General features: G+C 35.9%; 1 protein-coding gene and 1 pseudogene across 24 annotated transcripts; both read left to right on the plus strand.

Annotated features, from left to right (window-relative positions):
• The first annotated feature begins 300 nt into the window (after positions 1–300).
• On the plus strand, positions 301–7,540 carry LOC132050537 (putative pentatricopeptide repeat-containing protein At1g12700, mitochondrial). 24 transcript variants are annotated; one of them, XM_059441828.1, is made up of 6 exons: positions 301–2,043; positions 2,417–2,647; positions 3,709–3,760; positions 4,536–4,629; positions 5,013–5,120; positions 7,209–7,540. In XM_059441828.1, exon 1 carries the CDS (start codon positions 301–303, stop codon positions 1,891–1,893), a length of 1,593 nt encoding a protein of 530 aa, XP_059297811.1. In that variant the 3' UTR covers positions 1,894–2,043; positions 2,417–2,647; positions 3,709–3,760; positions 4,536–4,629; positions 5,013–5,120; positions 7,209–7,540. The 24 variants fall into 24 exon arrangements, with proteins under 24 accessions (XP_059297811.1, XP_059297804.1, XP_059297795.1 ...); XM_059441821.1 differs by lacking the exon at positions 3,709–3,760 and adding an exon at positions 4,723–4,811 and having other exon boundaries at positions 4,959–5,120; XM_059441812.1 differs by lacking the exon at positions 3,709–3,760 and having other exon boundaries at positions 301–2,067; positions 2,417–2,459; positions 2,564–2,647; positions 4,536–5,120.
• A 1,446-nt stretch (positions 7,541–8,986) lies between these two features.
• LOC132050539 (putative pentatricopeptide repeat-containing protein At1g12700, mitochondrial) lies at positions 8,987–16,064 on the plus strand (annotated as a pseudogene).

Below are 16,064 nucleotides of genomic sequence, written 5' to 3' on the forward strand. Positions count from 1 at the left end.
TAAAGTTTTCAAATATACCCTATCTTAATGAAAATCCCCAACTTAACCTGATTTCATTTTTAAACTCGCTCTATTTAAATTCGACCCAACTAAATAAGAAATCTATATGGGTTACTCGCTCCTGTGCCTAGTGGCTCCAGATGTAGTACTCGGGAACAAGTTGGTCGCATATAGATTTTTTATGTAGTTAGATAGGGTTTAAATGAAGCGAATTTAAAAATAAAATTGGGTTATGTTGGGATTTCCGTTAAGACAAGAATATGTTTGAAAAAACTTTAATAAATGAAAAAAGTACATCAGATGGTTAAAATGCAGCCTCTTCCTTCTAGTCCTATCTTCTGTAAATTATTTAAGACTGTACTAAATATGAAGCATTACTCTGCTGTCGTTTCACTTTTTCGAGAAATGCAGAATTTGGGTATCCCAATTAATGATTTCATCTTGAATATCGTGATTAACAGTTATTGCCTGATGCATCGTGCTGATTGTGCATTTTCGGTGTTACCCATTTACTTGAAGATTGGCATTCCATTTAATGTTGTCACCTTTAACACCCTATTAAGGGGAATCTTTGCTGAAGATAAGGTTAAAGATGCAGTTGAATTGTTCAAAAAATTGGTGAGAGAGAAGATTTGTGAGCCCGACGAAGTCATGTATGCAACTGTAATGAATGGTCTTAGCAAAAGGGGCCATACCCAAAAGACTTTTAGTTTGCTCCGTTTAATGGAGCAGGGGAATACTAAACCCAGAATAAATAACTACAACATTGTTATAGATGCGCTTTGCAAAGATGGAAACTTAGATGCTACTATCAACCTTCTAAACGAAATGAAGCAGAAAGGCATTCCTCCAGACATAGTCACATACAATTCAATAATTGATGGTTTGTGTAAGTTCAGTCAGTGGGAAAAGGTTAAGACTTTGTTCTCTGAGATGGTGAACTTTAATATTTATCCAAATGTGCGCACCTTCAACATGGTGATTGACGGACTATGCAAAGAAGGGAAAGTTGAAGATGCTAAGGAAGTGATGAAATACATGATCGGAAAAGGTGTAGAGCCTAATATAGTCACCTACAATGCGATAATGGATGGATATTGTTTGCGTGGTCAATTGGATAGAGCGAGGAGAGTTTTTGATTTCATGATAGATAAGAACATTGAACCTAACATTATCAGCTATAGCATACTAATAAATGGATATTGTAAGAAAAAGAAACCGGTCAAGGCCATGCAATTGTTTTGTGAAATTTCTCAAAAGGGATCAAAACCTAATATAGTTGTCTACAATACTATCTTGCAAGGTCTATTTGAAGTTGGAAGAATAGGCGATGCCAAAAAGTTTTTTGATGAGATGCTATCTACAGGGCCCATACCCGATTTATTCACTTATGGCACTTTGCTCAATGGTTATTTTAAGTACGGACTTGTTGAAGAAGCTATGTCACTCTTTCATAAGTTGGAACGAAAGAGAGAAAATAATAACACTATATTTTACAATATTATCATTAGTGGTTTGTGCAAAAATGGTAAATTCGACGAAGCTCGTGCTATTTTTGAGAAGCTTTCTTCAATTGGATTGCTTCCGGATGTGAGATTATACACTGTAATGATAAATGGATTTTGTCTTGAAGGGTTGTTAGATGAAGCTAAAGACATGCTAAGAAGAATGGAAGACAACAGTTGTTTTCCAGACAATGTCACTTACAATGTTATTGTGCAAGGATTTCTGAGGTGGTGCAAAATTAGTGAAATGGCATCTTTCATGAAGGAAATGGATGGAAGGGGCTTCTCATTTGATGCAACTACAGCTGAGTTACTGGTAAAGGCTATAAGTGAGAATCCTTCTGTCCTTGACATGATACCAGAGCTTCACTTGAAAAATAAGAAGTGAATATTTCTTTCACTTGGTTTGTTCGGCTATGCTATCACTGTGATACAATTTCATTTTTATCCCTGCAAAAGAAATGGCATCCAATGCAATTGCAGAAGCTGATGGCAATTAGAACGTTGCTTGAGCTTTCTAGGCAGGCGTATTGAGGAGGTACATTAATTATGATATTTTGAGGTTTTTTTTCATTCTTCTTTTTCTTAGAAATCAAATGTTTATGCACTCTTAATATTAGAAAATTACCACGATTTTTATTTTATTTTAAAAAAAAAGAGGAATATTAGTGAGTTTCCTTATGTGTAAACATTATAAGTCTAGTATTATAATTTTTAGTGCTATTTAGTTATCTTCAGGAACATCAAAATATTCATGTTTCTGAGAAAACCCTCCCAAAGAGAAAAAAATATCTACCATAATTTCTTTTGCCGATTTCACCAGCATTAACTACTTATAGTTGTTTCATTTTTCTATTTTTTCCTTTTTTAATTATTTTCACATTATTCAGTGTTTGTCAATTTATGTGCAGGTTGCTGCAGGGCAATTTGCTAGTACTGGAATGGTTGTACTGAGTTAAGTTCAGAAAATCTCTGAAAAGTTTTAAGAGTCTGAGTCACTGTTATCTTAACGACTGCATATGGGACTTGCTTTTCTTAAGCTCTTTTCTTCCATGCAGGTGTCTGTAGCATCAGACTCTATGTGCAACTACATGTCTAGAGATGTTACAGCAAGCTTTGGTTACGATTACATCCTTCAGCAGGTAACCTTTTGCTATAACTTCTTTCCGAAAATCTAACTTGATATCCTACAGGCTAGTGTTGGTCTTGGCACTTCAAATATGTGCATTTCCAGCAGTTTTGCAGTTTCCTGTTGGCTTTGAAATCTTCTTTCCTAGTTTCTAACCTAGTGGTCTGATCTTGTCAACTGTACTATTTGCTGCAACTGTGTAGATTCCAGTGAAAAATGAAAGCCCCAAATTTAATGCCTCAAAATTATCATTATCTTTTCCAAAATGATTGCATGCAGACTCCAATAGATAATTTCTTGCCCTTAGATTTTGACACCTTGATGGTAGAACGATGCTAGCCTTATAATCCAGTTTAAGTTACTGCCTCCTCCCTTTATATTGCATGGACAGACTTGGTCAGTGCCTGTGAGTCCACATATCTGTAAGCCCTTTGTTCTTGTTTCCTAATTTGCCACTCCTCTTCATCACTTAAGATATATGTACTATCGGTTTTCATCTGTTTTCTCTTTCGAATCTTTCTGCTATGTGACATCTCATTTCTTTTTGCTGTGTGACATCTTGTTTCTGTAGTGTTAGAGATTCAGTACCAAACTCTGGTAGGAACCTAATGTATCTAAGTGTGTTAAGGTACATAATTGTTGCGTCTTTTGTAGAGAATCATATCTCTGCGTAGATTTTATACTTTATCTTGGATACCACCTGTGTACGGGGAGAAGTGGTATACAAGGTAAACTAACCTAAATACCGTGACTCCCAATTATGATAGAACTAGGGAAAGTCTGTGCTATTAACCTAAAGATATAAAATGAATCTAGTATGTTCTAGCATTTAACTAAAGTACTTCTCTCGACTTCTAATGTAGACATTAGAAACTTCTTTTTTCGTTTTTGGATAATTGTGGTGTCCGGGTCAGCTTGCGTGCACCTCGACTAATTCCACGGTGTACCTACTACCTCCAACCAGCATAGGCACCGGGTAATTTTGTCCACCAAGACTTAGACAATTGGAAAAGAAATCAACTAGTGTTTTTGTCTCCGTTGGGATTTGAACCGACACCTTCTCTTGTAGCTCAGGGAACCTATGGTACTGTTGACCGAGGTACCTATGACAATCAAGAGGTTGCAGGTAACACATATTTCCCTCTGATTGCAGGAAATAGATTGTTTCATGGTTACTACATGTTTTGATAAAAAATTATAGGTATCATGTTACCAGTTTGCAATTGTTGCATTTGGAGATACATCTGTTCCTTTAAAGTAGTATTTGACATTGGCTATTAACTAGAGTGAGCTCCATGTTTTTTTTTTTTATAGTTGAACCTTTTATGATACAATTTGCCAATTCTTCTAAATTTATTTGCTTGATGGCAATGACAAGATCCTTTCCAGTATTTTTTCTACAAAATCTGCATCTACAAATGACTAAATCACATTTTCCAAAATTTTAGTTGTTTTATCAAATCTGAGTTGTCATATGGAATGCCTAAGTAATAAAAAGTTCGTCCTGATGGATGAGTTTTTTCTTTTGGTTGCATCAATGGAATATCTTGGAGTTCGTTCCAATTGGAGTATAATTTAAGGAGATCTCACCAGAAACTTGAAGCATTGAATGGCATGCAATATGCATTAACTAATCTCTTTAATTCATGGTTACTTTACACCACTGTTTATTAGGATCTATGGTTCACAATCCACTTCATTGACTACTAGGCCACACCCTTGAGTGCAGTAGACATATAGAAACTCCTTGTGGGCTGCTATTATGTGTATGCAAAGGTCTATGAAAGCTCATTAAGCTGATCTTGTTTTTGTGACTGCATCTCGCCAATGTTGGATATCTAATCAGCCTTGCTCATCATGACTTTGATGTTTACTGAATCAATATTATGCATGCATTACAGTGTTGTCTCAGAGGGAAGATTGATTCCAACGGATGTGCTGCTGCTTTCTTGGAAGAGCGATTGAACATGGGTCTTAATTTCCTTCTTTCAGCAGGTAGGTGGCATATGGACTTTTTAATCTTGTCGTAGCTCCTTCACAAAACACATGTTCCCACTCGCCTTTCCTTCTGAGTTGAGGTCTTCACAGAGGATACACCTGTTGCGGACTATCTTGGTAAATTGTGTTGGAGTCGATCATTTCTCTCTTGCCACCAGCCATTTGAAGCATTTAACCTTGTAAGGGTCTGTGTTTCTTCATATCAATATCCTAGGCCATATACAGTATTGCCTACTACTTTGGGAGAACACCTTGTAACCTAATTTTACTGGGAAAACGCCGAATTTGTGTTCCTTCTATTCGATCTTGTCTGGTTCTGCTTGCAGCCCTTGACATCCTCAATCACTCGCAAAAATTGGCTCATTTCCTCCATTTTGCAGTCATTACACCCCTTTTTCAGAAGTACGTTCTATCCTTGTGGAGACTAATACACTTCTCCTGTTGCACGGTGATTAGTTGCAGAGCTGAAAATCCTGGTAAATTGCACTGTGAGTGGTCTATTCCATATCCATCCTTCTTTTTCTACCATTTCCCAGTTTAATTCGTATGTGCTTTGGGAATTTGCTCATTAAGTTCTCTTTTTGAAATGCTAAATATTATAGATTTCAAATCCAACACTAAGAAAGTATTGTTGGTACATCCAAAAAAGAACAAAAGAAAAGTAAACCCTGACTGTCTATACAAAAGAGTCTATGAACTGTAACAGGTTTCTGCCTCCTCAGCTATTATCCATTTTACACCAAAAAGATACCATAAAAATAGAATCAGAGTTTATAGATACCATAAAAATACAATCAGAGTTTATCTTCAAGATTGAGTTCTTTTGTCCATCAAAACATCTTCTATTCATCTCCTCTCCATCATATTCCAGCAGGAGTGGTGATCCAGGCTTTCTTTAAATGCTTAGGCAATGCTTTTCTGTCCCAGCAGAGAAGTAAATCTATTGTTGACCTTGGCATAACCCATTTCACCCCCCAGGAAGTTGAAGAACATGTGCCAAACTTGAGTAGTAACAGAGCAATGTAGAAAGCGACTGTTGCTTTCTACTTTTTTGTCACACAAAAAGCATCTGTTGACGAACTGTATAGCCCTTCTTTGTAATTTCTCTTGGGTTAGACAAGCTTCTTTTATGACAAGCCATTCAAAGCACATCACTTCCACAGGAGGTTTGGAATTTTATATCTGTTTCGAGGGGCCAGCATTAGGTTGGTTGGCAGCATCCAGAAAAACCTTGTAGCATGATTTAACATAGAAACAACCACTTGAATGACCCTTCCACACCACTTCATCTTCACCGTTCTTTAATCCATTAAAAGGAGACAATACAGTAAAGAGTTCTCCAATCCTCTCAAGCTCTGAATCATTAAAATTTCTTCCGAATGTGATGTTCCAAGCATTACCTTCTTTGCTCTGGGCTAGTTTGAGTTCGTGTCTCCTGTTAGAGTGAACAAGGAGGGGAATTGATCTCTGAGAGGTAAGTGGCCAAGCCGACTATCATGCCAGAAGGAAATTTTCCTTTCATTGCCTATTTTTAATCCAATGTTCTGGGAAAAAATTGGCCATAAAGCTCTGATCCAATCCCCATTGGAGGTGGTCCTTCCTTTGTGCACCATTCTCCAGAAAGCCTCTATGTCGACATTGAATCTCCATCAGTGTTGTCAAAGGCGCGCTTAAGCCCTGAAGCGAGGCTCAAAACATGTTGAGCGCTTTGCCTCGCTTTATGTGCGCTTCAGTGTTATCATCAAGGCTCTAAGACAGCTTTTCCTTGCCCATGAGCCTTTCTTGAAGACGTGACACTAGATAATTGATATTTCACTTTATCGTAATGTTTTTACAATTTCTTTGTCCATATATTTGTTATTCATGCTTATTATTATTAGGCTTGGACTAAACATATATATATTTGTATTTTTGCACCATTGCGCCTTTTTTCATTAAAGCCCAGGCTTTATTTGCGCTTTGCGCTTAAAGCCCCAGGCTGACCTTACAGCTTTTTTGAGCTTTTCGCTTTTGATAACACTGATCTCCATCACCACTTAATTAAGAGGCTTCTATTTTGCTGCCTCAAATTCTTAATACCCAATCCACCATTTTCCTTCTTGAACCTTTGTGATCTAGAAGTTTTCCATCCCATATTTATCTCAGATCAGTTGCTTCCACATCAATTCTTCCTCATTGCAGAACCTCCAAAGCCACTTCATAAGGAGACTGCTATTGTGTACCCTAAGGCTTTAACTCCAAGTAAATATATGTAATGACTTGGACTTGTAATTGGCTGGTTGAGGCGAACCTTCAAATAAAAGGTTTTAGTTCTATTTAAAGAAGATAAATTTAAATTTCAGTTTTTAATTTTAACTAACGTACCTGTTCATTCTCTGATTAGCCTTCTTTCAACCTCTACAAATTACACCGTCCTTGGCTTATCGATTTGTAGTACATGTTTTGGCTTTATCGTATCTCTAAAATAACTTGGTTTGTGTTCTCCTGAATAGTATGCACCGAATTTTTATTTAAGGCCAATGATTTTTCACGCTTCAAAGCTTTATTTCAATTTTGTCCTTTTGTTTTTCTGACAGGATGTTTCACTTGCCAGATAACCGCATCAGAGCCCATTCTTGTTGTTGATCAGATTGGTATTATAGGAGTGGTGTCTGTTGTAGATGGTGTTCGTGTTGTTGTGAGTGAGCATAGGGATGAGTGAACCTTTTAAATACCAAACATGCAAGGAGATTATTAGATGATGATCACAAGAAATAAATGGATCATATGCCCTTAATCTTGTAAATATCAACATGCTTGGGTCTACTGCACTAATTTTCCTGTTTAGTGTTAGCCATTGTTTAAGATGACAGTTTCTTTTGAACAAACTAAAAGGTGTTTCATCTTTGTTTTTAGGGATTAATTTTTTACTTTGTGGTTCTTTACATTGTTTGAAAGATATAAATCTATTCCCACAGCGGGAAATGATACGGTTTTTCTTTTTCTAGTTCATAATTGTTCTTTAGGCTGCCCTTTTTTTTTCGTTGTCCTTTAGGCTTTTATCTTCAACACGTTTTGAACGACCTTCCAAAATTGTGTGTGTATATATATATATATGTATATATGCATAACCAAAACCTCAATAAAGGTGACAATGTTAAAGATAATTAATCAAGAGTTACTATTGGTGCCTTGACCAAAAGCCAATTATAATAACTTCGACCTGAGATGTATTATATGGCTTGTCGAAAGAAAAAAAAATTGTGTGGCCATCTATTAAATATGGTTGTATGATAATTTTTTTTATTTTTAAAAGAGGTAACTTTGTATTCCTCAACATTAAGGGTATGCTGGTCACCTTCAAAGTTGATTACACAAGGAATAAAAGAGTAATTACAGAGCTCCTCGGAGTATTTCATTATTTATGTCTTGTTCTTTACATCAAAAATCTAAAACTACATTATAATTCCATTTAGGTTATATGATACACATGTCTATATAAGTATATAATTCTAATCTAAAAGTAATGTGACATCTCTCATAAATTAAATTGCCTATTTATTCATTTATTATATTGTTGTGTTTCTCCTTAATTTTAATTTTATGCTATATATTAAGAAGCTCAAAAGTCACCTTCTTAATTTTGAACTCAAATATACACTTTTTCACTAAACTCCTTCCACGTCAAGCACTCCATGCCTCTTTGCCCTTTCGGTAGCCAAGGAACACATGTTACTATTATTTTCCACGGAGTCATAAAATTTACCTCCCCATTTGAAGATAAGACGCCCCTGGGGGACTAAGTAGGCACAAAAACTTTCACCCATTTGTTCCCGAGAAAATGACAAAAATGGTCCCACATGTTTGAGAGTAGGTTCAAAATAGTTTCCTAAGTATGCACTCGACAACTTTAGTCGTTTAAGTTTGTCAAAAGTTAACATTTTTAGTCTTCGTAAAATATTTACCAAACTCTGTTTGTTAGATTTGACGTAAACAGTGAAAAAAAACTATAAAGACCAAGAAAATTCTATCAAATCCTAAAATATGCAACACAAAAAATTACACTAGACGCTATTACTAGGTGAAAATTACACCTCAAAAAGCCGCATCAAACTTTCAAAATAAATCAAAAATAGAAAAAAAAAAATATAAGAGTTGTATCTCTAAATGTTAGTTCCCGCTGCTTTTTTTATTTTTATTTTTTATTTTTTAACGTTCCTGTCAAATCTAAAGGACAGAGTTTGGTAAATGTTTGACGGAAACTAAAAATTTAATTGGAAAACTTAAAGCACCAAAACTATTAAATGCATGTTCAAGGGACTATTTTGAACCTACCGTCAAACATAAGGACCACTTTGTTATCTTCTCATTTGCTCCGAGTACACAATCCCTCTGTCAAAATTATTCCTAAAATTAGGGTAACACTCTCTCACTCACAGAAATTGTTCAGTTCTAAGTTAGCCATTGAAGATGAAGTTAATTTCTGTTCGCAATGGTACTATTCCCTTTATCTATCATTCTTGTTCAGCCATTAGAGCTTATTCTTCACGCCATAGTCATTCCATTTCGGTGAAGGGTAAAGTTGGGTTAAACATCAATTTTGAGAATGTTAAGAGTTTGGATGATGCTGTTACTCTCTTCCATCAAATGGTCAAAACACAACCTCTTCCTTCTGTTGTAGACTTCGCTAAATTATTTAAGACTATGCTCAATATGAAGCATTATTCTGCTGTCATTTCTCTTTTTCGAGAAATGCAGACATTGGGCATCCCAATTAATAAATACATCTTGTGTATGGTGATCAACAGTTATTGCCTGATGCATCATGCTGATTGTGCATTTTCGGTGCTACCCATTTACTTGAAGAGTGGCATTCCATTTAATGTTGTCACCTTTAATACCCTAATAAGAGGGATGTTTGCTGAAAATAAGGTCAAAGATGCAGTTGAATTGTTCAAAAAATTGGTTAGAGCAAACATTTGTGAGCCCGACGAAGTCATGTATGCAACCGTAATGAATGGTCTCAGCAAAAGGGGCCATACCCAAAAAATTTTAAGTTTGCTCAGGTTAATGGAACATGGTAACACTAAGCCCGACATATTCATCTACAGCATTGTTATAGATGCCCTTTGCAAAGATGGAAACTTAGATGCTGCTATCAACCTTTTGAACGAGATGAAATTGAAAGGCATTCCTCCAGACATAGTCACATACAATTCAATAATTGATGGTTTGTGTAAGTTCAGTCAGTGGGAAAAAGTTACGACTTTGTTCTCTGAGATGGTAAATCATAATATTTATCCAAATGTGTGGACCTTCAGCGTAGTGATTGACGGACTATGCAAAGAAGGAAAAGTTGATGATGCCGAGGAAGTACTGAGACACATGACCGATAAAGGTGTAGAGCCTGATGTGATCACCTACAGTGCGATAATGGATGGATATTGCCTGCGTGGTCAAGTGGATAGTGCGAGAAGAATTTTGGTTTCATGATAGATAAGAGCATTGAACCTGACATTATTTGCTATAGCATACTAATAAATGGATACTGTAAGAAAAAGAAATTTGCCGAGGCCATGCAATTGTTTCATGAAATTTCTCAAAAGGGATCAAAACCTAATATTGTTACATACAATACTATCTTGCAAGGGTTTTTTGAAGTTGGAAGAATAGGCGATGCAAAAAGATTCTTTGATGAGATGCTATCTGTTGGGCCCATCCCTAATATATACACTCATGTCACTTTGCTCAATGGTTATTTTAAGCACGGATTTGTTGAAGAAGCTATGTCACTCTTTAATAAGTTGGAAAGAAAGAGAGAAGATACTGATATTGCATTTTACAATGTTGTCATTAATGGATTGTGCAAAAATGGTAAACTCGACAAAGCTCATGCTATTTTTGTGAAGCTTTCTTCGATGGGATTGCTTCCAAATGCTAGAACGTACAATGCAATGATAACTGGATTTTGTCTACAAGGGTTGTTAGATGAAGCTAAAGATATTCTAAGAAAAATGGAAGAAAACGGTTGTTTACCAAACAATGTCACTTACAATGTTTGTACAAGGATTTCTCAGGTGCAGCAAAATTAGTGAACTGGCAACTTTCATGAAGGAAATGGCTGGAAAGGGCTTCTCATTTGATGCAACTACAGCTGAGTTTTTGGTAGACGTTATAAGGGAGAATCCTCCCGTCCTTGACATGATACCAAAGCTTCACTCGAAAGATAAGAAGTGAATATTTCTTTCGCTTGGTTTATTCGCCTATACTATTGTACCTGTAGGTCACAGAGAGAGAAGTTTACTGCTGCTCCAAGGTTCCCCTTCTACTATCTCCAGATAACTTTGACGAAATTGTGCTGGAGGAGACGAAGGATGTCTTGGTTGAATTTTTTCCTCCATGGTAAGTTTGAAGTGGCTCACCGCAGGTCATTCACTTGATTTTGAATTGATCAGTAAGTTCTATTTCTAAAGTCTCGGTAATATCAACATCCCGAGATTGCTATCTTCGGTCAATAACTGCATACTTAAGACCATCAAACAGATCATATAGCTCGACGCAACCATCTTGTTTTGGCCTATCCCTGTAGAATCTTAGTGCCATGTGATGTTAATTTTATCCCTTGTTTGTGGATCTGGAAGTTTTGTGCACTGCTGAGATTTCTGTGTCTCATTGGCAGAGTTTCAGCCTTAAGTTAGAAGCTGGTAGTTAGAAGTTGTAGCTCGTGTGCTTCCTAAGGAGCAATATATCTGTCCCAAAGTAACAAGAGTTTCAAGATTGTATATGTGTAACTCCATATGTCTTCAAATGTGTTTTGTTACCTTTATTGAGGCAAAACATCTCGATATGCAAGAGCTTTCACTAATCAAGAGTTTTTTTCCTCAGGGCAGATCATCTTGTTCTCGGTAGCAGTTAATGGTTAAACCGTCATACAGGGCTGTTTGTAACAGAGATAAGCTGAGATGAGCCAGGTTTGCATTTTATACCAGAGCTTGGGAGTACTGGAGTATAGGAATATAATTCAGATAGTGGGAATTTAGCTGTGGAAATTTGAATTCATGTACCTAAAATGGAAAACTGGTAGCGAATTAATCAGATCATAAGAACATTTTCCCATGTCTTCAGTTTATTTTTTTTCATAAAAAGAATATATCACTAACTCAACTATTCTTCAATAAAAATGCATAAAGAGGAACAACACTCATAAGGTGTTTGTAATGGCAGGGAGATGTACAACTGCAGATAGGTCAACCTCATCCTTCTGTCTGAAACATATAGTATGAGTGTTTGTGATTTTCCTGAAGTTGAAATAGAACCTGTTCAACATTGATATTCTATGCTATAGATGAACGGTAAACACCATATTTAGAATATTTACGAATATATTTTTGAGGTTTGGCGTAAAGTTGCTGCCATGTGACCATATTTAGAATATTTACGAATATATTTTTGAGGTTTATTTTTTTGGATGAAGATATATTTTTGAGGTTTATATATGATCCAAGAGTACCAGATACCTTGTTGAAATAGAACTTGTTCAAAATTGATAGGTTATACAAGTATATAGTTATTCGAAAAGGGTCATACTCCATACAGTTATTGTCAACTATCTTAGAACATGGAGGGAAGGAATTTTTTTAAAGACATAGCTCTGTTTGAAATTCTCTACTGTGATTATTAGAATATGGATTAGCCTGTCTGCTTTGGAACCCATTTGTCATCTGCTTCCCCTCTGCATTTTCAGATAGCAACAAAAGTTCTAGCACATCGGTTAATCAGGCTTAGACATCAAATAGCCAACTTGCAAGGTGATCATGCTCAAATGAGAGGTATAGCGACTCACACGTAGGTACTCTGCCAAGTCATGTTACATGCTTACTGATTTCAGTTCTTCATTCCCCTTTATACGATTCATTTGAAAAGCTTTATGCCCTTTGCAGGCAAAGTCTGCCCAATCTTCGGTTGCTGCAGGCGTGAAAGGAGCTACTAAGGCTATGACTACTACGAATAAGGTTTGACGGCTTCGCGACATCTAATTTTTTACTTTTCTATTTGTTTGCATGGGAGAATGAAATATAAAAAGAACTCTTCCTCATCTATGTTGCATGGACTCTTCAAAGTAGCTACCGCACCAATGTCAACACAACATGGGTTTGGGCGTGGGTGTGGAATCCATAGTCCATACCTTTCTTGGTCAACTTATCTTGGGTACTTTGACCACATTCTATGACTGAGAAGTACAAAATGATAGGGTATTTGGTTTGCTTTTTGGGTTTATGTCACATATATATGTATGTATGTATGCATGCATGTACAGTTATATGAAGTATGAGAGTTCTTTTCTATTACCTAGGTAAGAATAGAATATTGTTGTTTATAAATGAACGAAGTTTTATTTAGTTCTAAAACTTTAACTAATCAAAATATACTCTTTATATATGTCGTAATATACATTTATTGGCTGTATCCCAGCACCCGTATCCGCACTCGGATCCATACCCCAACGTTGTGACATCTGCACTCTTCACTAGTTGGTGGGATTCCAATTAACTTCTCGTTCTCTCGAAACCTTTTAGCTCCTTGCAGATAAATTAAAGACGTGCGTATGTCGGGTCTAGCAGCTCGATTCTCTCGTGTTTATTTACTCCTCTTTCCGCTGTTCCTTTTTCTTCCTTTTATTCTGTCACCTCCCTTATTTGGTTTATTTTCATACAGGTCAATAGCACTTTTGGTCCCTGAATTATCAGTTAATTCTTCTTTTAGTACCTATGTTATTTGACTAAGCATATTAAACTTTCAATAAATTGAACTATGAGCTTTTAATCCCTTTACTTGTGAACATTCACAAATTTATCATGATTATTAACTATTTCACCACTTAATTACTCATGTATTACATTAAATTTGTATTGTTACTTCATATTTGATGGTAATATAATTTTATAAATACTCAATATAACATATTTCCTATACGAAAGAACCAAAAACACACATTTTAATTAATTAAAGGTTAGATATGTTGAGTCGTATATCTATCACAAGGACCAAAATCAGAACTGACCAATAACTTAGGGACCGAAAGTGCTATTATCCATTTCATAGGGTCAAGATTTCCAGAGGCAATCAGCTCAATTGGATATGACGGTAAGACTGATTGCACGTTGTCTGTTGGATCTTAAATAAAATCATATCTCCTCAGATTATTAGAAGTCAACTTAATAAAATGGTGTTTGTATTTGTAGACTGAAATGATGTCAGACGCCATAGATGATGCTATAAATAATAACGAAGAGGAAGAGGAAACTGAAGATTTGACAAATCAGGCGTGCTTTTAAAAGCTTTTTTCAATAATGACTGAAAATAATTAGTGGGCGTGCACCTAGCAAGTGTTTGTTTACTTTATGCTACTCCCTCCGCCCCATAATAAGTGTCACCTTAGAAAAAAACACGCAGATTAAGAAATGAATAATGCAATGTAAAGTATACTAAATTACCCCTACAAAATAAAAATAAATTACCTTTTCCTCTTGATTAGAGCATGCATGAGCAGTAGTCCTTTTGATATTGGAATCTAACAATACCCAGTTAGTATATGGCTTGTCCAATCATCAGTTAGATGTTACTTTAACTTTTTAGTTTTTGTCCAAGGTTTGATTTGGAAAAAAACTAGCCAATTTATTTCTTGGTTTCCTAAGTTGACACTTATTATGGGACAATTTTTTTTTTTTTTTGCTAAGGTGACACTTATTATGGGACGGAGGGAGTATCTTAGTAGTTGATTTAATTGGAAATATTTATCACTCCTTCCGTTTCAATTGTTTGTATTAGTTTGATTAGGCACGGAATTTAAGAAAGTAAAGAAGACTTTTGAATTTTGTGCTCTTAAATTAAAGATATATCATGCCAACATGCCCTTTAATCTTGTGTTCTTAAACATGTCATGTGAGATGTTGAAATTAAAGAGTTTCCAAATTAGGAAAGAGACATTTTCTGAACCATACTAAATATGAAAGTAAGACGAACAATTAAAAATGAAGTGAGTACTTTTGATTGCTCAGATGGCATGCTGGGTTTCTTCAGGATCTTTGTCTTCTTAATAGAATGTATTAATCTGGATTCTTTTTACGGAAAAGGGCAAAAACTGCCCCTAAAGTCTGTGATTTTCTTATATATGTACTTTGTCAACCTATCAGCTCATAGAAACCCCCACCGTTATTTTCTGTCTCAAATATACGCCTGAAATTAAAAACGTCTAAATAAATATGTTCCCCGCATTAACGGTGGAAGCCACGTTGGGGTTTGTTTGGACCTTTTTAGTTGTTTAGGAATATATTTGGACATTTTCAATTGCAAAATGGGCGACCCCCAGTATCTCAGATTCAAATGGAGATGAAGTTTTGTACCATATTTTGTCTATGGATCTTCATCGAAAATGGAACTAAGATTGAACGTGGAATTTTCTTTTTAGTAATCAAACAATTATTGAAGTGCATTTAAATGTGTATCTACGCATAAATTTGATCGTTTTCTTGCAAGTAAATTTGTTCTTATTTTTGCAGGTCCTTGATGAAATTGGAGTTGATGTTGCCTCACAGGTTAGTTTTAAATTTTTGTTCACAATGAAACTAGTCTTCTTACTTACGAGAAGAAAAGGAGTTACGTGCAAATACTCTGTTAAATTGAAGATCCCATGTTGTAATCTTGAAAGTTGTCGGCAGCTCCCAAGGGCAAAGTTGCTGGAAAAAGGACCGAGGAATCAAGCAGGTTCATTCTCATTTTCTTTTGATATATAGTCAACTTGTTACTTTATTGCCCTTTTCCTTTACTCGCATGCTTGTTCAAGAGATTAAACCTATGGAGCCAACAAAAAAAAAAGCCTAGGCATTGGTTTAACAATAAAGGTGGGGTAACGGGGAAGGATGTGTAGTAGGCGCACATCATGAGTTTGAATTCTATTGGTGAATTAAGTTTGGTACCCCCTCCGTCCCAATTTATGTGAAGGTGTTTGACTAGGCACGGAGTCTTAAGAATGAAATGAAGACTTTTGAAACGTGTGGTTTAAATATAAACCTCATCTAAGTTGCGCAGACTCTTCAATTTTGGTGATCTCATTAACTCGCTCACGCACATTTGTTGTGGTGTCTTTATGCTTGCAGTTCGGGGATCGATGAATAGGAGAAGAGATTGGCTGCACTTAGAAATCCTTGATCTCGATACCTTGGACTAGTCCTTATGGAGTTTCATCACACATGAAACATGATTCCTTTAAGTTGTATGTACTTCATTTTTCTCCAAGATGTGATGCATTAATCCTTAGTCTTCGTTGAGGTGAAGTGTGATAAAAGGTTGTCCAAAAGCTACAAACAATGTATTAGTTGCTTGATAAAATCTTGGCATAACTTTCATTCATCTCTTGTCATTAAATTCTTTACTCTCTCGAGTGTTGGTGTGTA

Source organism: Lycium ferocissimum, chromosome 3 (genome assembly GCF_029784015.1).
Source record: "Lycium ferocissimum isolate CSIRO_LF1 chromosome 3, AGI_CSIRO_Lferr_CH_V1, whole genome shotgun sequence".
Lineage (NCBI taxonomy): Eukaryota > Viridiplantae > Streptophyta > Magnoliopsida > Solanales > Solanaceae > Lycium > Lycium ferocissimum.